At 40.6% G+C, this 23,769-nt stretch overlaps 1 protein-coding gene across 2 annotated transcripts in view; it reads left to right on the forward strand.

Annotated features, from left to right (window-relative positions):
• The window catches only part of GPAT4 (glycerol-3-phosphate acyltransferase 4), a 49,971-nt gene extending 26,443 nt beyond the window's left edge, over positions 1-23,528 (forward strand). For both annotated transcript variants that reach the window (XM_053717989.1, XM_053717990.1), the window contains exons 9-13: positions 18,223-18,278; positions 18,543-18,628; positions 19,148-19,276; positions 22,336-22,415; positions 22,497-23,528. In XM_053717989.1, the coding sequence (XP_053573964.1) occupies positions 18,223-18,278; positions 18,543-18,628; positions 19,148-19,276; positions 22,336-22,415; positions 22,497-22,605 (460 nt within the window). In that variant the 3' untranslated portion in view covers positions 22,606-23,528. The remainder of the gene's footprint in view (positions 1-18,222; positions 18,279-18,542; positions 18,629-19,147; positions 19,277-22,335; positions 22,416-22,496) is intronic.
• Positions 23,529-23,769: the final 241 nt, after the last annotated feature.

The following is a 23,769-nucleotide window of genomic DNA, read 5'->3' on the forward strand; positions in this document are numbered from 1 at the left end:
ATTCAGCTTTCTTCTGTTATGTGTGATCAGTCCACGGGTCATCATTACTTCTGGGATATAACTCCTCCCCAACAGGAAATGCAAGAGGATTCACCCAGCAGAGCTGCATATAGCTCCTCCCCTCTACGTCACTCCCAGTCATTCTCTTGCACCCAACGACTAGATAGGATGTGTGAGAGGACTATGGTGATTATACTTAGTTTTTATAACTTCAATCAAAGTTTGTTATTTTATAATAGCACCGGAGCGTGTTATTACCTCTCTGGCAGAGTTTGAAGAAGAATCTACCAGAGTTTTTACTATGATTTTAACCGGAGTAGTTAAGATCATATTGCTGTTTCTCGGCCATCTGAGGGAGGTAAAAGCTTCAGATCAGGGGACAGCGGGCAGATGAATCTGCATTGAGGTATGTAGCAGTTTTTATTTTCTGAATGGAATTGATGAGAAAATCCTGCCATACCGTTATAATGACATGTATGTATACTCTACACTTCAGTATTCTGGGGATGGTACTTCACTGGAATTACTCTGTAAAAAGTACAGTAAACCTTTTAATAGGTATTTATTATGTTAAACGTTTTTGCTGGAATGTAGAATCGTTTGCATTTTCTGAGGTACTGAGTGAATAAATGTTTGGGCATTATTTTTCCACTTGGCAGTTGCTTGTTTTAATTGTGACAGTTTCGTTTCTCTCTCACTGCTGTGTGTGAGGGGGAGGGGCCGTTTTTTTGGCGCTCTTTGCTACGCATCAAAAATTTCCAGTCAGTTACTCTTGTATTTCCTGCATGATCCGGTCATCTCTAACAGAACTCAGGGGTCTTCAAACTTCTTTGAAGGGAGGTAGATTCTCTCAGCAGAGCTGTGAGACTTATATATTGACTGTGATTAAAAACGTTGCTCTGTAATTTTTACGTTTCAAATTTAATTATTGTTACTTTACTAATGGGAACAAACCTTTGCTAAAGTTGTGTTGTTTTCAAGGATTGATGCTATAACAGTTTTTCAGTTCATTATTTCAACTGTCTTTTAATCGTTTAGTGCTTCTTTGAGGCACAGTACGTTTTTGTTAAATAAGATTGTAACCAAGTTGCAAGTTTATTTGCTAGTGTGTTAAACATGTCTGATTCAGAGGAAGATACCTGTGTCATTTGTTCCAATGCCAAGGTGGAGCCCAATAGAAATTTATGTACTAACTGTATTGATGCTACTTTAAATAAAAGCCAATCTGTACAAATTGAACAAATTTCACCAAACAGCGAGGGGAGAGTTATGCCGACTAACTCGCCTCACGTGTCAGTACCTGCATCTCCCGCCCGGGAGGTGCGTGATGTTGTGACGCCTAGTACATCTGGGCGGCCATTACAGATAACATTACAAGATATGGCTACTGTTATGACTGAAGTTTTGGCTAAATTACCAGAACTAAGGGGCAAGCGTGATCACTCTGGGGTGAGAACAGAGTGCGCTGATAATACTAGAGCCATGTCTGATACTGCGTCACAGCTTGCAGAGCATGAGGACGGAGAGCTTCATTCTGTGGGTGACGGTTCTGATCCAAACAGATTGGATTCAGATATTTCAAATTTTAAATTTAAGTTGGAGAACCTCCGTGTATTACTAGGGGAGGTTTTAGCGGCTCTTAATGATTGTAACACTGTTGCAATACCAGAGAAATTGTGTAGGTTGGATAAATACTTTGCGGTACCGGCGAGTACTGACGTTTTTCCTATACCTAAGAGACTAACTGAAATTGTTACTAAGGAGTGGGATAGACCCGGTGTGCCGTTCTCACCCCCTCCAATATTTAGAAAGATGTTTCCAATAGACGCCACCACACGGGACTTATGGCAAACGGTCCCTAAGGTGGAGGGAGCAGTTTCTACTTTAGCTAAGCGTACCACTATCCCGGTGGAGGATAGCTGTGCTTTTTCAGATCCAATGGATAAAAAATTAGAGGGTTACCTTAAGAAAATGTTTGTTCAACAAGGTTTTATATTGCAACCCCTTGCATGCATCGCGCCGATTACGGCTGCGGCAGCATTTTGGATGGAGTCTCTGGAAGAGAACCTTAGTTCAGCTACGCTGGACGACATTACGGACAGACTTAGAGTCCTTAAACTAGCTAATTCATTCATTTCGGAGGCCGTAGTACATTTAACCAAACTTACGGCTAAGAATTCAGGATTCGCCATTCAGGCACGTAGGGCGCTGTGGCTAAAATCCTGGTCAGCTGATGTAACTTCTAAGTCCAAATTACTTAATATACCTTTCAAAGGGCAAACTTTATTTGGGCCCGGTTTGAAAGAAATTATCGCTGACATTACAGGAGGTAAGGGCCACGCCCTGCCTCAAGACAAAGCCAAAGCTAAGGCTAGACAGTCTAATTTTCGTCCCTTTCGGAATTTCAAAGCAGGAGCAGCACTAACTTCCACTGCACCAAAACAGGAAGGAGCCGTTGCTCGTTACAGACAAGGCTGGAAACCTAACCAGTCCTGGAACAAGGGCAAGCAGGCCAGGAAACCTGCTGCTGCCCCTAAGACAGCATGAATCGAGGGCCCCCGATCCGGGACCGGATCTAGTGGGGGGCAGACTCTCTCTCTTCGCCCAGGCTTGGGCAAGAGATGTTCAGGATCCCTGGGCGCTAGAGATCATATCTCAGGGATACCTTCTAGACTTCAAATTCTCTCCCCCAAAAGGGAGATTTCATCTATCAAGGTTGTCAACAAACCAGATAAAGAAAGAAGCGTTTCTACGCTGTGTACAAGATCTGCTATTAATGGGAGTGATCCATCCGGTTCCGCGGTCGGAACAAGGACAAGGGTTTTACTCAAACCTGTTTGTGGTTCCCAAAAAAGAGGGAACTTTCAGGCCAATCTTGGATTTAAAGATCCTAAACAAATTCCTAAGAGTTCCATCGTTCAAAATGGAAACTATTCGGACAATCTTACCCATGATCCAAAAGGGTCAGTACATGACCACAGTGGATTTAAAGGATGCTTACCTTCACATACCGATTCACAAAGATCATTACCGGTATCTAAGGTTTGCCTTCTTAGACAAGCATTACCAGTTTGTAGCTCTTCCATTCGGATTGGCTACGGCTCCAAGAATCTTCACAAAGGTTCTGGGTGCCCTTCTGGCGGTACTAAGACCGCGAGGAATTTCGGTAGCTCCGTACCTAGACGACATTCTGATACAAGCTTCAAGCTTTCAAACTGCCAAGTATCATACAGAGTTAGTCCTGGCATTTCTAAGGTCGCATGGATGGAAAGTGAACGAAAAGAAGAGTTCTCTCTTTCCTCTCACAAGAGTTCCATTCTTGGGGACTCTTATAGATTCTGTAGAAATGAAGATTTATCTGACAGAAGACAGATTAACAAAACTTCTAAATGCATGCCGTGTCCTTCATTCCATTCAACTCCCGTCAGTAGCTCAATGCATGGAGGTGATCGGCTTAATGGTAGCAGCAATGGACATAGTACCCTTTGCACGTCTACATCTCAGACCGCTGCAATTGTGCATGCTGAGTCAGTGGAATGGGGATTACTCAGACTTGTCCCCTACTCTGAATCTGGATCAAGAGACCAGAAACTCTCTTCTATGGTGGCTTTCTCGGCCACATCTGTCCAGGGGGATGCCATTCAGCAGGCCGGACTGGACAATTGTAACAACAGACGCCAGCCTACTAGGTTGGGGCGCTGTCTGGAATTCCCTGAAGGCTCAGGGACAATGGAATCAGGAGGAAAGTCTCCTACCAATAAACATTCTGGAATTGAGAGCAGTTCTCAATACCCTTCTGGCTTGGCCCCAGTTAAAAACTCGGGGGTTCATCAGGTTTCAGTCGGACAACATCACGACTGTAGCTTACATCAACCATCAAGGAGGGACAAGAAGCTCCCTAGCAATGATGGAAGTATCAAAGATAATTCGCTGGGCAGAGTCTCACTCTTGCCACCTGTCAGCAATCCACATCCCGGGAGTGGAGAACTGGGAGGCGGATTTCTTGAGTCGCCAGACTTTTCATCCGGGGGAGTGGGAACTTCATCCGGAAGTCTTTGCCCAAATACTTCGACGTTGGGGCAAACCAGAGATAGATCTCATGGCGTCTCGCCAGAACGCCAAACTTCCTCGCTACGGGTCCAGATCCAGGGATCCGGGAGCGGTTCTGATAGATGCTTTGACAGCACCTTGGAACTTCGGGATGGCTTATGTGTTTCCACCCTTCCCGCTGCTTCCTCGATTGATTGCCAAAATCAAACAGGAGAGAGCATCAGTGGTTCTAATAGCGCCTGCATGGCCACGCAGGACTTGGTATGCAGATCTAGTGGACATGTCATCCTGTCCGCCTTGGTCTCTACCTCTAAGACAGGACCTTCTGATACAGGGTCCATTCAAACATCAAAATCTAACTTCTCTGAAGCTGACTGCTTGGAAATTGAACGCTTGATTTTATCAAAACGTGGTTTTTCTGAGTCGGTTATTGATACCCTGATACAGGCTAGGAAGCCTGTTACCAGAAGGATTTACCATAAGATATGGCGTAAATACCTATACTGGTGCGAATCCAAGGGTTTCTCCTGGAGTAAGGTTAGGATTCCTAGGATATTGTCCTTTCTACAAGAAGGTTTAGAAAAGGGTTTATCGGCTAGTTCATTAAAGGGACAGATCTCAGCTCTGTCCATCTTGTTGCACAAGCGTCTGTCAGAAAATCCAGACGTCCAGGCCTTTTGTCAGGCTTTAGCTAGAATCAAGCCTGTGTTTAAAACTGTTGCTCCTCCATGGAGTTTAAACCTTGTTCTTAACGTTCTACAAGGAGTTCCGTTTGAACCCCTTCATTCCATTGATATAAAGTTGTTATCTTGGAAAGTGTTATTTTTAATGGCTATTTCTTCGGCTCGGAGAGTCTCTGAGTTATCAGCTTTACATTGTGATTCTCCTTATTTGATTTTTCATTCAGATAAGGTAGTTCTGCGTACTAAACCTGGGTTCTTACCTAAGGTAGTCACTAACAGGAACATCAATCAAGAGATCGTGGTTCCTTCCCTGTGCCCGAATCCTTCTTCAAAGAAGGAACGTCTTCTACACAATCTGGATGTAGTTCGTGCCCTCAAGTTCTACTTGCAGGCAACTAAGGATTTTCGACAAACTTCTTCCCTGTTTGTCGTGTACTCTGGTCAGAGGAGAGGTCATAAGGCTTCGGCTACCTCTCTCTCCTTCTGGCTTCGTAGCATAATTCGTTTAGCCTATGAGACTGCTGGACAGCAGCCTCCTGAAAGAATTACAGCTCATTCTACTAGAGCTGTGGCTTCCACTTGGGCCTTTAAGAATGAGGCCTCTGTTGAACAGATTTGCAAGGCTGCAACTTGGTCTTCGCTTCATACTTTTTCCAAATTTTACAAATTTGACACTTTTGCTTCTTCGGAGGCTATTTTTGGGAGAAAGGTTCTTCAGGCAGTGGTTCCTTCTGTATAGTGAGCCTGCCTATCCCTCCCGTCATCCGTGTACTTTTGCTTTGGTATTGGTATCCCAGAAGTAATGATGACCCGTGGACTGATCACACATAACAGAAGAAAACATAATTTATGCTTACCTGATAAATTCCTTTCTTCTGTTGTGTGATCAGTCCACGGCCCGCCCTGTTTTTTAAGGCAGGTAAATATTTTTTAAATTATACTCCAGTCACCACTTCACCCTTGGTTTCTCCTTTTTCGTTGATTCTTGGTCGAATGACTGGGAGTGACGTAGAGGGGAGGAGCTATATGCAGCTCTGCTGGGTGAATCCTCTTGCATTTCCTGTTGGGGAGGAGTTATATCCCAGAAGTAATGATGACCCGTGGACTGATCACACAACAGAAGAAAGGAATTTATCAGGTAAGCATAAATTATGTTTTTCAGCTTTGATATTAATGAGTTTTTTGGGTTCATTGAGAACATGGTTGTTGTTCAATAATAAAATTAATCCTCAAAAATACAACTTGCCTAACAATTCTGCACTCCCTGTATTTTCAAAACGTACCCCCTTTAGCTCACATAATATCTAACAGCAGCGCAGGAGCACAATCAATGCCGATGAGATGGTTAGAGCCAGCTGATCTCAATATTATGACACTTGCTTATAGAGACACATACAGCGAGTGTGTGAATGGCTCATACATATATTTACCCTTATGGTTCCCTATCTGGCCGTGACTTTATTGAAAATAGCAGCTCCTTGTGCAGGACTCAGAGCGGTATAAACGGTCTAATTTGTAAACAAACAATACTAGCAGTTGTCACCTCCTCTTCCTCTGAGTGCTGCACAAGGAGCTGCTTTTTTCAATAAAGTCACGGCCAGACAGGGAGCCCATGTTACAGCATGTAGGAGCGGTTCACACACTGACAGAAGAACTGTGATTATCTGGGCTGCAATCCGTTACAGAGCACTGCTAATATGATCTGCATTCCTCTGTGTGCCCCAGTGTGATGCCCTAACACTTAACCCCTTGTTGCTTGCTCTGTGAGCCTCAGTGAAGATTAGAAGTTATTTAGGAGTGTGCCAAATGTTTAAAAGTGACAAAAATAAAAATCCAATGTTTATGGGGTCACATCGAAAATGGCAGGTAAGCACCTCAGTTTAGCTGAGGTGTGGAGGTGACATTGTGAGGTTTAGCCCTAAAATATATCAGATATATTTGTCGCTCTGAGGGGGAAAAAATTTAAGTACCAAGCATTTTATTTAATATCGCTTGTCTTAAAGTGACAGTTCACATGTTTTCAATTTACATTTTTCAATTTACAGTTTATTTAAATTGTTTTGTGGGGCTATGTCTGACATGTCTGACTGTTCTTATGTATTTGTGCCTACTGTGTCTAGAGGCCCAAGTTTCCCCTCCTATGCAATTTTTTGTTCCTCATGAGAGAACGTGAAAATGTAAAGAATTTTTTTTTTTTTTTGCTGAGCCTAATGTCTCTCAGGATGATGCTTTCCAGGCTCTTCCACAGCTTTCTCCTCAACCGTCCCTAGCCCCTATGGCATCACATACAGTGCCCTGCGGTTCCTCTCAATCTCCTGGAGGAGTTTATTTGCAAGCAAGGTATCCGCTGCGGCATTAGCTGCCATTCCCATGCTACAGGGAAAACGCAAGAGGAAGTGTAAAGATTCAGATAGTAAGGTTTCTGTTCCAGCGTCAGCTACCCTAGTTGCTCCTTCTCATAAGTCTGATGAGGATACGTTGGTAGCCTCTGAGGGTGAAATCTCAGATTCGAACAGTATAATTCCTTCATCTGATGCTGAAGTTGTATCATCTTTGTGTATGGTTAAAGGAGGTTTTGGCTACTTTAGACGACTCGGATACTCCTGTCGCTGTCAACCCTAGGAAATCTAGCAAACTTAATACATACTTTGATGTTCCTCTGTGGAGGTGTTTCCTGTGCCAGACTGTGCCACGGAGATTATAGCACAGGAATGGGAGAAGTCGGGGATTCCTTCTTCCCCGTCTCCTGTCTCTTTAAAAAGATGTTTCCTGTTGCTGACTAATAAGGAGTCATGGCAAACGGTGCCTAAAGTAGAAGGGGCCATTTCTACTCTGGCTAAGAAAACTACTATTCCTATTGAGGATAGCTGCTCCTTTAAGGATCCAATGGAAAAAAATGCTGGAGGCTTATTTGAAGAAAATGTATGTTCATCAAGGTCTTCAATGGCAACCTGCAGTGTGTATTGCCACTGTTACCAGTGCAGCAGCATATTGGTTTGACGCCTTGTCTGTGTCTCTTCAGGTGGAGACTTTCTTAGAGGAGATCCAAGACAGGGTTAAGGCTCTTAAGCTAGCCAATTCCTTTATTTCCAATTCTTCTATTCAGTTTATTAAATTGGGAGCCAAAATATCCAGTTTTGCTGTGTTAGCACACAGAGCATTGTGGCTGAAATCTTGGTCAGACGATGTTTCTTCAAGGCTTAGCTTTTGGCGATTCCTTACAAGGGTAAGACAAGAAGAATAGACCGAAAGGGCGTCAGAGTAATTTTTGTTCCTTTTGTAACTTCAGAGGGAAGTCTTCCCCTTCTTCTTCCAAGCAGGAACAGTCCAAGTATTCTAGGAAACCCAGTCATTCTTGGAACAAATAATAGCAATCAAGGAAACCCGCAGCTGAGTCTAAATCAGCATGAAGGGTTTTCCCCCGATCCGGGAACGGATCAGGTGGAGGGCAAACTTTCTCAATTTTATCAAGCTTGGATACAAGACGTCCTAGATCCCTAGGCTGTGGACATAGTATCTCAGGGTTACAAATTGGAATTCAAGACCTTCCCTCCCAGGAGCAGGTTCCATCTCTCAAGATTATCTGCAGACCAGATAAAAAGAGAGGCGTTTTTGAAATGTGTACAGGATCTTTCCTCCCTGGGATTGATAGTTCCAGTATCAGTGCAGGAACAGGGTCTAGGTTTCTATTCCAATCTGTTTATGGTTCCCGACCTATTCTAGACCTTAAGTGTCTAAACAAGTTTCTCAAAGTACCGTCCTTCAAGATGGAGACTATCGGTTCCATCCTTCCTTTAGTACAAGAGGGTCAGTTATGACGACCATAAACCTGAAGGATGCGTACCTTCATGTTCCCATTCACAGGGATCATCATTTCTGGACAAACACTTTAAGTTTGTGGCTCTTCTCGTTGGCCTTGCCACAGTTCCCAGATTTTTTTCAAAGGTTCTGGGGACTCTTGGCAGTGATTCGGTCTCTAGGAATTGCAGTGGCGCCCTATCTGGATGACATTCTGGTTCCGGCGCCATCTTTTCAACAAGCAAAATCTCACATGGAGATCTTGTTGTCTTTTCTGCGTTCCCACCTATGGAAAGTGAATCTGTAAAAAAAAGTTCCTATGTTCCAGCTACAAGGGTAGTTTTTTTTTTTTTTTAGGGACCATAATAGATTCCCTATCGATGAAAATATTTGACGGAGGTCAGAAAAGCCAAAATTCTTGCTTTCTCTCCAGTCTCATGTTCGACCATCAGTAGCTCAATGTATGGAGGTAATTGGTCTGATGGTTGCTTCCATGGACATCATTCCCTTTGCTCAATTCCATTTAAGAGCTCTGCAGTTATGCATGCTCAGTCAATGGAATGGGGATCATGCGGATCTGTCTCAGAGGATAGAATTAAATCATTTGACAAGAGACTCTCTCCCGTGGTGGTTTTCTCAGGAACATCTGTCTCTGGGAACATGCTTTTGGAGACCTTCCTGGGTGATTATTATCGGTTATTTGTAGAGCGTCAACAGATTTTGCAGAGCTAATTGTGACCACGGACGCCAGCCTTCTGGACTGGGGAGCAGTCTGGGACTCGTTAAAGGCGCAGGGAGTTTGATCTCGAGAGGAGTCTGCTCTCTCCATAAACATATTGGAGTTGAGAGCGATTTTCAATGCTCTGATGGCTTAGCCTCAGCTGTCCTTAGCCTGGTTTATCAGGTTCCAGTCAGACAACATAACCACATTGGCTTACATCAATCACCAGGGAGGAACTCTGAGTTCCTTAGGTGGCTCGGATTGTTCAGTGGGCAGAAGCTCACAATTGCTGTCTATCTGCCATCCACATTCCTGGGAAGCAGATTTCCTGAGCAGACAGACTTTTCATCCCAGGGAGGGGGCACTCCATCCTGAGGTGTTCTCCAGCTTAACCCTCAAATGGGGGATGCCGGAGTTGGGTCTGATGGCGTCTCTGCAAAATGCCAAGCTTCCATTGTACGGTTCAAGGTCAAGGGATCCACAGGCCGCTCTGATAGATTCTCTGGCAGTTCCTTGGGATTTCAAGCTGGCATACCTGTTTCCTCCGTTTGCTCTCCTTCCACGAGTCATTGCTCGTATCAAACAAGAGAGAGCGTTGATAATTTTAATAGCCCCTGCGTGGCCTCTCAGGATCTGGTGTGGAGATGTTGTGTCTCCCTCCTTGGAGGCTGCCTCTGAGGAAGGACCTATTTGATTCAGGGTCCCTTCCTTCATCCAAATCTCGTTTCTCTGAAGCTGACTGCTTGGAGATTGAACGCTTAGTTCTCTCTAAGCGTGATTTTTCAGAGTCGGTCATTGAAACCATGATTCAGGCTCGCAAGCCTGTAACTAGAAAGATTTAAAATAAGATATTGCGTAAATATCTTTATTAGTGTCAATCCAAGGGCTGCCCTTGGAGTAGGGTCAGGATTCCTAGGATTTTGTCTTTTCTCCAGGATGTTCTGGAGAGGGGTTTGTCGGTCAGTACCCTGAAGGGTCAGATTTCTGCATTATCTATTTTGCTTCATAAGCGTCTGGCGGACGTGCCAGATGTGCAATCTTTTTGTCAGGCCTTGGTCAGAATCGGGCCTGTGTTTAAAGGGACAGTATACACTCATTTTCATATAACTGCATGTAATAGACACTACTATAAAGAATAATATGCACAGATACTGATATAAAAATGCAGTATAAAACTGTTTAAAAACTTACTTAGAAGCTGTCACTTTGGCTCTGTTGAAAAGGTAGCTGGAAAGCCCACTGCAAGTGGAAAATAAGACACTCCCCCCTCCCCCTTCTTTTGCATATGAAAAGACCCTTTACACAAACAGGAGCAAGCTGGAGTAGGTAGTCGAGCGTATTCACATAAAACTTTGGGGCTTGGTTAGGAGTCTGAAAATCAGAGCAATGTTATTTAAAAATAAGCAAAACTATACATTAATTAAAAAAAACAACTTTATGGGCTATATAAATAGATCATCTACAAAACATTTATGCAAAGAAAAAATGAGTGTATAATGTCCCTTTAAGTCTGTTGCTCCTCCTTGGAGCCTTAACCTTGTTAAAGTTTTGCAGCAGGCTCCGTTTGAGCCTTTGCATTCCATAGATATTAAGTTGTTATCTTGGAAGGTTTTGTTTCTTATTGCTATCTATTCTGCTCATAGAGTCTCAGAGCTCTCAGCTTTGCAGTGTGATTCTCCTTATCTTATCTTTCATGCCGACAAGGCGATTCTTCGTACTACGTTAGGATTCCTTCCTAAAGTTGTTTCGGATAGAAATATTAATCAGGAAATTGTTGTTGCTTCTCTATGTCCTAATCCTTCTTTTCATAAGAAACGTTTCTTGCACAACCTGGATGTTGTGCGTGCTCTTAAATTCTATCTACATGCGACTAAAGATTTTCTCCAGTCTTCTGCCTTGTTTGTTTGTTTCTCTGGAAAACGTAATGGTCAGAAAGCCACTGCTACTTCTCTTTCTCTATAGTTGAGAAGTAGGATTCGTTTGTCTTATGAGACTGCTGGACAGCAACCTCCTGAGAGAATTACAGCTCATTCCACGAGGGTTGTCTCCTCTTCTTGGGCTTTCAAAAATGAAGCTTCTGTGGAACAGATTTGCAAGGCTGCAACTTGGTCCTCTTTACATATTTTTTCCAAATTTAATATATTTTTGATACTTTTGCCTTGGCTGAGGCTTCTTTTGGGAGAAAGGTTCTTCAAGCGGTGGTGCCTTCTGTTTAGGGAGGGACAAGACAGGTAGACCTAGCCATCTGTGTCCTCTAGCTTGGGTATTTATTTCCAACAGTAATTGATGATGCAGTGGACTCTCCATATCTTCTATCTACCTCAGACACCTCTACACCTTGTGTTACTCCTTTTTCTTTCATGTAATTAACAAGAGTCCATGAGCTAGTGACGTATGGGATATACATTCCTACCAGGAGGGGCAAAGTTTCCCAAACCTTAAAATGCCTATAAATACACCCCTCACCACACCCACAAATCAGTTTTACAAACTTTGCCTCCAAGGGAGGTGGTGAAGTAAGTTTGTGCTAGATTCTACGTTGATATGCGCTCCGCAGCAAGTTGGAGCCCGGTTTTCCTCTCAGCGTGCAGTGAATGTCAGAGGGATGTGAGGAGAGTATTGCCTATTGAATGCAGTGATCTCCTTCTACGGGGTCTATTTCATAAGGTTCTCTGTTATCGGTCGTAGAGATTCATCTCTTACCTCCCTTTTCAGATCGACGATATACTCTTATATTTACCATTTCCTCTACTGATTCTCGTTTCAGTACTGGTTTGGCTTTCTACTAACATGTAGATGAGTGTCCTGGGGTAAGTAAGTCTTATTTTCTGTGACACTCTAAGCTATGGTTGGGCACTTTATTTATAAAGTTCTAAATATATGTATTCAAACATTTATTTGCCTTGACTCAGAATGTTCAACTTTCCTTATTTCCAGACAGTCAGTTTCATATTTGGGATTATGCTTTAAATTATCATATTTTTCTTACCTCAAAAATTTGACTTTTTTCCCTGTGGGCTGTTAGGCTCGCGGGGGCTGAAAATGCTTCATTTTATTGCGTCATTCTTGGCGCGGACTTTTTTGGCGCAAAAATTCTTTTCCGTTTCCGGCGTCATACGTGTCGCCGGAAGTTGCGTCATTTTTTGACGTTATTTTGCGCCAAAAATGTCGGCGTTCCGGATGTGGCGTCATTTTTGGCGCCAAAAGCATTTGGGCGCCAAATAATGTGGGCGTCTTATTTGGCGCCAAAAAATATGGGCGTCGCTTTTGTCTCCACATTATTTCAGTCTCATTTTTCATTTGCTTCTGGTTGCTAGAAGCTTGATGTTTGGCATTTTTTTCCCATTCCTGAAACTGTCTTATAAGGAATTTGATCTATTTTGCTTTATATGTTGTTTTTTCTCTTACATATTGCAAGATGTCTCACGTTGCATCTGAGCCAGAAGATACTACAGGAAAACCACTGCCTGCTGGATCTACCAAAGCTAAGTGTATCTGCTGTAAACTTTTGGTAGCTATTCCTCCAGCTGTTGTTTGTAATAATTGTCATGACAAACTTGTTAAAGCAGATAATATTTCCTTTAGTGATGTACCATTGCCTGTTGCAGTTCCCTCAACATCTAAGGTGCAGAATGTTCCTGATAACATAAGAGATTTTGTTTCTGAATCCATAAAGAAGGCTTTGTCTGTTATTTCTCCTTCTAGTAAACGTAAAAAGTCTTTTAAATCTTCTCTCTCTCCAGATGAATTTTTAAATGAACACCATCATTCTGATTCTTTGGACTCTTCTGGTTCAGAGGATTCTATTTCAGAGATTGATGCTGATAAATCTTCATATTTATTTAAGATGGAATTTATTCGCTCTTTACTTAAAGAAGTACTAATTGCTTTAGAAATAGAGGATTCTAGTCCTCTTGATACTAATTCTATACGTTTGGATAAGGTTTTTAAAGCTCCTGCGGTTATTCCAGAAGTCTTTCCTGTTCCTAATGCTATTTCTGCAGTAATTGCTAAGGAATGGGATAAATTGGGTAATTCATTTACTCCTTCTAAACGTTTTAAGCAATTATATCCTGTTCCGCCTGACAGGTTAGAATTTTGGGACAAAATCCCTAAAGTTGATGGGGCTATTTCTACCCTTGCTAAACGTACTACCATTCCTACGTCAGATGGTACCTCGTTTAAGGATCCTTTAGATAGAAAAATTGAATCTTTTCTAAGAAAAGCTTATCTATGTTCAGGTAATCTTCTTAGACCTGCTATATCATTGGCTGATGTTGCTGCAGCTTCAACTTTTTGGTTGGAAACTCTAGCGCAACAAGTAACAAATCGTGATTCTCATGATATTATTATTCTTCTCCAGCATGCTAATAATTTCATCTGTGATGCCATTTTTGATATTATTAGAGTTGATCTTAGATTTATGTCTCTGGCTATCTTAGCCAGAAGAGCTTTATGGCTTAAGACCTGGAATGCTGATATGGCTTCTAAATCAACTCTACTTTCCATTTCTTTCCAGGGAAACAAATTATTTGGTTCTCAGTTGGATTCTATTATTTCAACTGTTACTGGTGGGAAAGGAACTTTTTTACCACAGGATAAAAAGTCTAAAGGTAAAAACAGGGCTAACAATCGTTTTCGTTCCTTTCGTTTCAACAAAGAACAAAAGCCTGATCCTTCGTCCTCAGGAGCAGTTTCAGTTTGGAAACCATCTCCAGTCTGGAATAAATCCAAGCCTGCTAGAAAGGCAAAGCCTGCTTCTAAGTTCACATGAAGGTACGGCCCTCATTCCAGTTCAGCTGGTAGGGGGCAGGTTACGTTTTTTCAAAGAAATTTGGATCAATTCTGTTCACAATCTTTGGATTCAGAACATTGTTTCAGAAGGGTACAGAATTGGTTTCAAGATGAGACCTCCTGCAAAGAGATTTTTTCTTTCCCATGTCCCAGTAAATCCAGTGAAAGCTCAAGCATTTCTGAATTGTGTTTCAGATCTAGAGTTGGCTGGAGTAATTATGCCAGTTCCAGTTCCGGAACAGGGGATGGGGTTTTATTCAAATCTCTTCATTGTACCAAAGAAGGAGAATTCCTTCAGACCAGTTCTGGATCTAAAATTATTGAATCGTTATGTAAGGATACCAACGTTCAAGATGGTAACTGTAAGGACTATATTGCCTTTTGTTCAGCAAAGGAATTATATGTCCACAATAGATTTACAGGATGCATATCTGCATATTCCGATTCATCCAGATCATTATCAGTTCCTGAGATTCTCTTTTCTAGACAAGCATTACCAATTTGTGGCTCTACCGTTTGGCCTTGCTACAGCTCCAAGAATTTTCACAAAGATTCTCGGTGCCCTTCTGTCTGTAATCAGAGAACAGGGTATTGTGGTATTTCCTTATTTGGACGATATCTTGGTACTTGCTCCGTCTTTACATTTAGCAGAGTCTCATACGAATCGACTTGTGTTGTTTCTTCAAGATCATGGTTGGAGGATCAATTTACCAAAAAGTTCTTTGATTCCTCAAACAAGGGTAACCTTTCTGGGTTTCCAGATAGATTCAGTGTCCATGACTTTGTCTTTAACAGACAAGAGACGTCTAAAATTGATTACAGTCTGTCGAAACCTTCAGTCTCAATCATTCCCTTCGGTAGCCTTATGCATGGAAATTCTAGGTCTTATGACTGCTGCATCGGACGCGATCCCCTTTGCTCGTTTTCACATGCGACCTCTTCAGCTCTGTATGCTGAACCAATGGTGCAGGGATTACACGAAGATATATCAATTAATATCTTTAAAACCGATTGTTCGGCACTCTCTAACGTGGTGGACAGATCACCTTCGTTTAATTCAGGGGACTTCTTTTGTTCTTCCAACCTGGACTGTAATTTCAACAGATGCAAGTCTCACAGGTTGGGGAGCTGTGTGGGGATCTCTGACGGCACAAGGAGTTTGGGAATCTCAGGAGGTGAGATTACCGATCAATATCTTGGAACTCCGTGCAGTTTTCAGAGCTCTTCAGTTTTGGCCTCTTCTGAAGAGAGAATCGTTCATTTGTTTTCAGACAGACAATGTCACAACTGTGGCATACATCAATCATCAAGGAGGGACTCACAGTCCTCTGGCTATGAAAGAAGTATCTCGAATTTTGGTTTGGGCGGAATCCAGCTCCTGTCTAATCTCTGCGGTTCATATCCCAGGTGTAGACAATTGGGAAGCGGATTATCTCAGTCGCCAAACGTTGCATCCGGGCGAATGGTCTCTTCACCCAGAGGTATTTCTTCAGATTGTTCAAATGTGGGGGCTCCCAGAGATAGATCTGATGGCCTCTCATCTAAACAAGAAACTTCCCAGGTATCTGTCCAGATCCCGGGATCCTCAGGCGGAGGCAGTGGATACATTATCACTTCCTTGGAAGTATCATCCTGCCTATATCTTTCCGCCTCTAGTTCTTCTTCCAAGAGTAATCTCCAAGATTCTGAGGGAATGCTCGTTTGTTCTGCTAATAGCTCCAGCATGGCCTCACAGGTTTTGGTATGCGGATCTTGTCCGGATGGCATCTTGCCAACCATGGACTCTTCCGTTAAGACCAGACCTTCTGTCACAAGGTCCTTTTTTCCATCCGGATCTGAAATCCTTAAATTTAAAGGTATGGAGATTGAACGCTTGATTCTTGGTCATAGAGGTTTCTCTGACTCCGTGATTAATACTATGTTACAGGCTCGTAAATCTGTATCTCGAGAGATATATTATAGAGTCTGGAAGACTTATATTTCTTGGTGTCTTTCTCGTCATTTTTCTTGGCATTCTTTTAGAATACCGAGAATTTTACAGTTTCTTCAGGATGGTTTAGATAAGGGTTTGTCCGCAAGTTCTTTGAAAGGACAAATCTCCGCTCTTTCTGTTCTTTTTCACAGAAAGATTGCTATTCTTCCTGATATTCATTGTTTTGTACAAGCTTTGGTTCGTATAAAACCTGTCATTAAGTCAATTTCTCCTCCTTGGAGTTTGAATTTGGTTCTGGGAGCTCTTCAAGCTCCTCCGTTTGAACCTATGCATTCATTGGACATTAAATTACTTTCTTGGAAAGTTTTGTTCCTTTTGGCCATCTCTTCTGCTAGAAGAGTTTCTGAATTATCTGCTCTTTCTTGTGAGTCTCCTTTTCTGATTTTTCATCAGGATAAGGCGGTGTTGCGAACTTCTTTTGAATTTTTACCTAAAGTTGTGAATTCCAACAACATTAGTAGAGAAATTGTGGTTCCTTCATTATGTCCTAATCCTAAGAATTCTAAGGAGAGATCATTGCATTCTTTGGATGTTGTTAGAGCTTTGCAATATTATGTTGAAGCTACGAAATCTTTCCGTAAGACTTCTAGTCTATTTGTTATCTTTTCCGGTTCTAGGAAAGGCCAGAAAGCTTCTGCCATTTCTTTGGCATCTTGGTTGAAATCTTTAATTCATTTTGCCTATGTTGAGTCGGGTAAAATTCCGCCTCAGAGAATTACAGCTCATTCTACTAGGTCAGTATCTACTTCCTGGGCGTTTAGGAATGAAGCTTCGGTTGACCAGATCTGCAAAGCAGCAACTTGGTCCTCTTTGCATACTTTTACTAAATTCTACCATTTTGATGTATTTTCTTCTTCTGAAGCAGTTTTTGGTAGAAAAGTTCTTCAGGCAGCGGTTTCAGTTTGAATCTTCTGCTTATGTTTTTTGTTAAACTTTATTTTGGGTGTGGATTATTTTCAGCAGGAATTGGCTGTCTTTATTTTATCCCTCCCTCTCTAGTGACTCTTGTGTGGAAAGATCCACATCTTGGGTAGTCATTATCCCATACGTCACTAGCTCATGGACTCTTGTTAATTACATGAAAGAAAACATAATTTATGTAAGAACTTACCTGATAAATTCATTTCTTTCATATTAACAAGAGTCCATGAGGCCCACCCTTTTTTGTGGTGGTTATGATTTTTTTGTATAAAGCACAATTATTCCAATTCCTTATTTTATATGCTTCGCACTTTTTTTCTTATCACCCCACTTCTTGGCTATTCGTTAAACTGATTTGTGGGTGTGGTGAGGGGTGTATTTATAGGCATTTTAAGGTTTGGGAAACTTTGCCCCTCCTGGTAGGAATGTATATCCCATACGTCACTAGCTCATGGACTCTTGTTAATATGAAAGAAATGAATTTATCAGGTAAGTTCTTACATAAATTATGTTTTTTTTCTCCATTTTCCTTCGGGAGAATGACTGGGGTTTGTGGGAAGGGGAGGGATACTTAGCTTGGCTGTGGTGCTCTTTGCCGCCTCCCGCTGGCCAGGAGTGATATTCCCAAAAGTAATTGACGCTGTGTACTCACCATATACGGAAAGAAAGAAATTTATCAGGTAAGTATAAATTTTAGTTTTTTTATTTTAGGTAACGGTCAAGTAAACTAATGCTTATTTTTAGTGATGGTAAATCCTAGCATCTATTATACGCTTAGATTTCCCATCACTTTAAGCCCAGTGCTTTTAGGATGGCATAAAACATCCTAACTGTCTCTATTAATGTTACAGTGCATGGAATATGAATAATTAGCAAACATAATTTTGATATTACAGCAATTAGTGAAACAGAAAGGAAGGCCCTGCTTTACTGAGAGATACAATTTAGATCCGCTGCTGGTGGGTTTTATTAATTATTTATGGTAAAAACAAAACAAATGTGTGGTTTACAACTTGCTGTATCTTTTAATAATGGAAATATGAGGAACATTCTATATAGGATAGTAGCCATGTCATCATTTTGCAGAACTAATAGCAGTTGTTATATATATCTCCAATAAAATGTACTTTGTTCTTATTTATTGTATCTCCCCTCTCCCTCTGTTCATGTCTCCTACCTGTTTTACCCATTAGTTTTTCTATATATTTTTTTTATTTCTATTTCCCCTGTTTACCCATCTTTTCTTTATTCATTCTTCTCAGACTGACAGAACACGTGCAGGACAAAAGCAAACTGCCTATTCTCATATTTCCTGAAGGTAAGCCAAGATGTGTACAAGTGCATCACTTGTAGGACTGTCCTGTTAACCATTTAAATATGCCTGTAACATTGCCTGCATAGTAAATCTATTAACTTATCAGCCATATAACTGTTATTTACCCACGTTGCTTCATTATTATGTGGTTAATTTAAATTGTTAACCATATTGCATAAAGTCTGTTTTATAATTAAAGAGGACATATTATGAATTGACAGGAGGGGACAGTTATATCTTTCATTTAGGTCATTTGTTTCTTCTCAGGTACCTGCATCAATAACACATCAGTCATGATGTTTAAAAAGGGGAGCTTTGAAATAGGCGCTACTGTGTACCCTGTGGCAATCAAGGTAAAGTTAGGGTTCATTAAAGAGGAAGTCCTGAATGGGCTGGGAAATGTTGTTGTTAAAGGGACATAAAATACCTTTGTAATGATAAGATTTTTGTGCAATCTATTAATAGAGTAACATACCAAAGAAATGTGAAAACATTCTGAATAAATCATCTTGTTTTCTGCATTGGGTTTCATGGGCCAAAGTCCCCCACCACTAGCTAATTTTGACTTCTTACGGTAGTAGTTAAGGCTTGCTGCTGCCATTTGGTCTGCAAAAGTTGCATTGTTATGCAGTTTTTTATCACTTCTGCTAAGGCCTTCATAAATGAGTTTCTTCAGTAATCAAACAATCATTGTGCAGTATGTATCGGGGTGAGAATTGGTGTAGGCACTTCTCATTTCATTTGGAAAACCAAATTGAAGGAAAAGGAGACAAAATAAATAATGAACGTATGTTACAAGGAGTTTTACTATGCACTTTTAAACATTTTATTGTACAAACTGAAAGTGTTGCTTTTACTTGTTTATTTTGCAGTATGACCCTCGTTTTGGGGATGCCTTCTGGAATAGCAGTAAATATGGGATGGTCACCTATCTGCTCCGTATGATGACCAGCTGGGCAATTGTGTGTAGTGTTTGGTACCTGCCACCAATGACACGAAAGGTCAGTGTGTAATGAGTCTCTTTGCTTCACATTTATAAATAGATCTCATCTCTTAATGGATGTGTACCCTAACATATCCACTGTCGCTTAATTTATAAACCTGAATTTTGTCTCAAAGTTTCAAGTAGGCTGAGCTTGCTCCTACTGCCTGACATTATTTCCCTGTAAGTGATCTTATTTAGTGGGTAGCTATGCCTATGCAGTGCTCTGTGCTTATAGTATTTATTGTATCAGTGTGGTTTATTGTCTCTGACCTAACAAGCCCATCTTGTGTTGGTATTGCTGGACAGCTGCCATTATTACTAGTCATATCTAACAGACATGTGAGCTTGAGTCTTATTCTGATTTTAGTATATCAGAACATTACTCCGCCTGGTTCCTACAACCCAATTGTAGATGTTAACTGATGATCTAATTGTACGTGAAGGTGTGTCAGTGATAATTGTTCCTGATTTTCAGCTTGTTTAATGGAGTCTGCTGTATAATGTCTATGTAGGCGCATTGTTAAAGGGACAGTCTACACCAGAATTTTTATTGTTTAAAAAGATAGATAATCCCTTTTATTACCCATTCCCTAGTTTTGCATAACCAACACCATTATATAAATACACTCTCTACCTCTCATTACCCTGTATCTTAGCCTCTGCAAACTGCCCCCTTATTCCAGTTTTTTTGACAGACATCCATTTTAGACAATCAGAGCTGGCTTGAGCACAGCGTTATCTATATGACGCACATGAACTAACACTTCAAGGGCTTAGAAATTTGAATATGAACCTCCTAGGTTTAGCTTTCAACTAAGAATACCAAGAGAACAAAGCAAAATTGGTGATAAAAGTAAATTGAAAAATTGTTTCAAATTACATTCTCTATCTGAATCATGAAAGTTTATTTTGGAGTAGACTGTGCCTTTAAGCAGCAGTAAATACATTCACAATGTTATGTAAACAATATATTTTAACTTGTATTTGTTCAGTGCTTACTGGTTCAGTTGTTAGAACGTGTGTGTCCCTTTTGATGAGTTCCAGATTCTTTGCCATTTTGCTGTTATTAACTGTAACCATACAGTCTGTACTGTTGCTAAGTGCTGCCTGCGTACACGCAAAAAGAATGTTTGGAGCAGCTCTCTGAATACCTATGATAGCTTAGGTATCTCATGACTGCTCCCATGAACTGGAAAACATCGAACAGACAGAAGTGAGCCCTCTTAAATGGTCACATCCAAATGTAATTTTAAGACTAGCGACACTGTATTTATTCTCTGCAATACACTCATAGTAGAAGTTCACCTTGTGACTTGCAGTGTTGCTAGTCTTAAAGGGACAGTCAACTAAAAAATGTTTTTGTTTTAAAAGATATATAATCCCTTTATTACCCATTCCCCAGTTTTGCACAGAAAACATGGTTATATTAACTTTTTACCTGTTATTACCTTGTTTCTAAACATCTTCTGACTGACCCCTAATCACATGACTTTATCTATTGACTTGCATTTAAAGGACCATGATACCCAAATGTTGAAACACTTGAAAGTGATGCAGCATAGCTGTAAAAAGCTGACTATAAAATATCACCTGAACATCTCTATGTAAAAAAGAAATATATTTTACCTAAAAATGTCCTAAGTATTCAAACCCCATTGCAAAGAACTTTAAGCAGCAAATCAGTATGTCTGTCCCGGAACAGGCAAGGGAGTGAGCATCGTGCACACTCCTGTAATTTCCCTATTCAGTTTAAGGAAGTTTACTTTGAAATTTCACGAGAGTTAAGTGAAATCTCATGAGATCACAGTAAAATAGTTCATGACCTTAGCAGTGTTGAGGCTGCAGTTCATTTCTTCAGATTTTTTAAAAAAATTTTTTTTTACCTGCAGCTGGGAGCAGCTGAGTATAACTTTTTACACAGAACTTACTCTGGTGAGCTGAGGAAATTGTGAGGTAAAATATCTTCCTTTTTTACATAGAGATACTCAGGTGATATTTTCCTGTCAGCTTTTTACAGTTATACTGCATCAGTTTCAATTGATTTAGCATATGAGTATTATGTTCCGTTAAGCCAATTAGTGCTGTGTTAGAATCCACGGGCATCAGCACAGTGTTATCTATATGGCTCACATGAACTATTTTCCCCTGATGTGAAAAGCAAATACAAAAGCATGTGATCATGGGGCTTTCTTTAAGGACTTGGAAACAGACAGAAATTTAGAGGTTTAAGTGTTATAAAGTATGTTAATATAACCATGTTTGGGCAAAGCTGGGGAATGGGTAATAAAGGCTTTATCTTTTTAAACTATAACAATTTTTGTGTTGGCTGTCCCTTTAAAGTTACAAGCTCTAGCCTGTAACATTTTGTTGTTTTTTTTCTGTAGTTTTGATTGGTGTATAACTGTTGTTAACCGATATTTAGGGATAGCTTTATCAAGAGGTGAATGCCTTTATTGGTTGCAGCCTGCAGCGGATTTTTAAACCGTCTGACAACTTCGATTCAACCGGGGGTATTGACAAGCCGGATGCTCGTGCACTGCTAAATATGGGGAACGCATGTGCTCACAATTTGTGTTTTTGGGTGGATAGGTTTACTACATGTGAACTTTTTCCATCCAATCAATGATAAATCTACCACTTAATGTTTTATGAAACTTAAGTGCAAAATAATTTTCTGAACTGGATGAATATAAGCATAGCCAGACAGGATATACAAATGTTATTTTAAAAGAATATCCTTCTAGAAAATGGTATATACTAAAGCATTGATTCTCATCCAGGGTATTGAAACGCAACAGGTGCCTGAGGTTGTTATCCTACTGCAAGAGAATATGCGACTGTTTCAAATGTGATTTATAGAGGATAGTCAGTTTTTGTTGTTTGTTGTTGTTATTAAACAAAAAACAAAGGGGACCTGCTTTAATGGAATGATACCCATTATGTGTTAAAGCCATTATAAGTATTTATTTGGTAAGATATTAGGCAGACTAGACTTGTATAATTAACCTTATTTGCTAATAATATCTATTTCTTATTTGTATCAGACGGTACTGAATTTTATATCTTTTTGCACAGGAGGATGAGGATGCAGTGCAGTTTGCTAGCAGAGTGAAGTCTGCGATTGCACGACGGGGTGGTCTTGTGGATCTACTCTGGTGAGTCCCTCACATTCTTAATATGTACACAAGCTGATCCATCTTTCTTTCTTATATATTCTATTTTATCTTTTCTCCTAGGGATGGTGGTTTGAAACGTGAGAAGGTGAAAGATGCGTTTAAGGAAGAGCAACAAAAGTTGTACAGTCGTATCATTGCAGGTAATCAGGAAAACCGTAGCCGCTCCTGAGTCATGGGATTGAGGAGCAGGTTCCTGAACCATGTAGCTACTCCATAGCCACGGAATGAGATGTTGATGAAGGAACCCATGCCATGGAGCAAGAGCTGAAAGCACCAGAAAGGAACCATAAATCAGGGTATCAAGATCCTGTGTGACTTATTTTAATTTATGGATCAATGGCATAGTCCAGTTAAAGTGACTGCTGACTAATGGGCTTACAGAAGATTAGGGTGGAGGCCACTTTTTGAACCACAAAAAATAACCTTATTTCTAAGGTTAATAAGATACTTGAGTTTCTAAGACATTTGGAGCTAGAGTATACACTGCCCAAGTTCTCTTTTTAAGACTTCTATATCAACGTCAAATACAATTCACAAGCTAGACTTCAGAGGTCTTCTTTGAAGTATAAAACCATTGTTCTGTACAAGTTGGCATTTCAACAACTTGGAGTTTGTAACTAATGTAACAAAAAAAGAATGTGTGGTCATTGCACAGAAGCACCTGAATCAAACACTTTTGGTATGAAGACCACATCAGAACCTAAAATCACAACTCAAACCTACAGTGGCTTAGAGAGCCTTCATCATCAAACCTGTCTTTGGCTGAGAATCCCTTCTGCCACTACCTAACTAAAGCTCACACTAGCCATTTTGCCATCTATCCCTGTCCTCTGGAGCTTCCATAAGCCCCAATTTTAGGTCACCCTTCTTATACCAAGAAGGACATGAGTTACTGTCTCCCATTATATTTCATGCCAAAAATAAAAACAAAAAGGGGTAAATGAAACTACCATGTATGAGATCCCCTTTTCCTTGAGACGTGTGCCCTCAGTCTCCTTGTCTGTTACATACTGTCCTGCATGGGCCATGGGCCATGTTTCTTGTGTTGTTTTTATAAGGTCATTATAAAATAAAATAACTTGACAAGAAAAATTACAAGTGTTTTAAAAATGTGCTCTCTCCCCCCCCTCCCCCATAATTTTGTGGTTTTGCGCTTTGATATTTTTTCTATAGTAATAAGCGATATTTATTCTTAAGGGTAGTTTGTAAAAGTGCTACACAGTAAAGCAGAAATGGTAGAATGTAATCAAAGTGTGGTTTAAATGCAATAATAACTTAAAGGGACACTGAGCATGCAATTTTAAGCAACTTTCTAATTTACTCCTATTAATTT

This window comes from Bombina bombina, chromosome 6, assembly GCF_027579735.1.
Source record: "Bombina bombina isolate aBomBom1 chromosome 6, aBomBom1.pri, whole genome shotgun sequence".
In the NCBI taxonomy this organism is placed as follows: domain Eukaryota; kingdom Metazoa; phylum Chordata; class Amphibia; order Anura; family Bombinatoridae; genus Bombina; species Bombina bombina.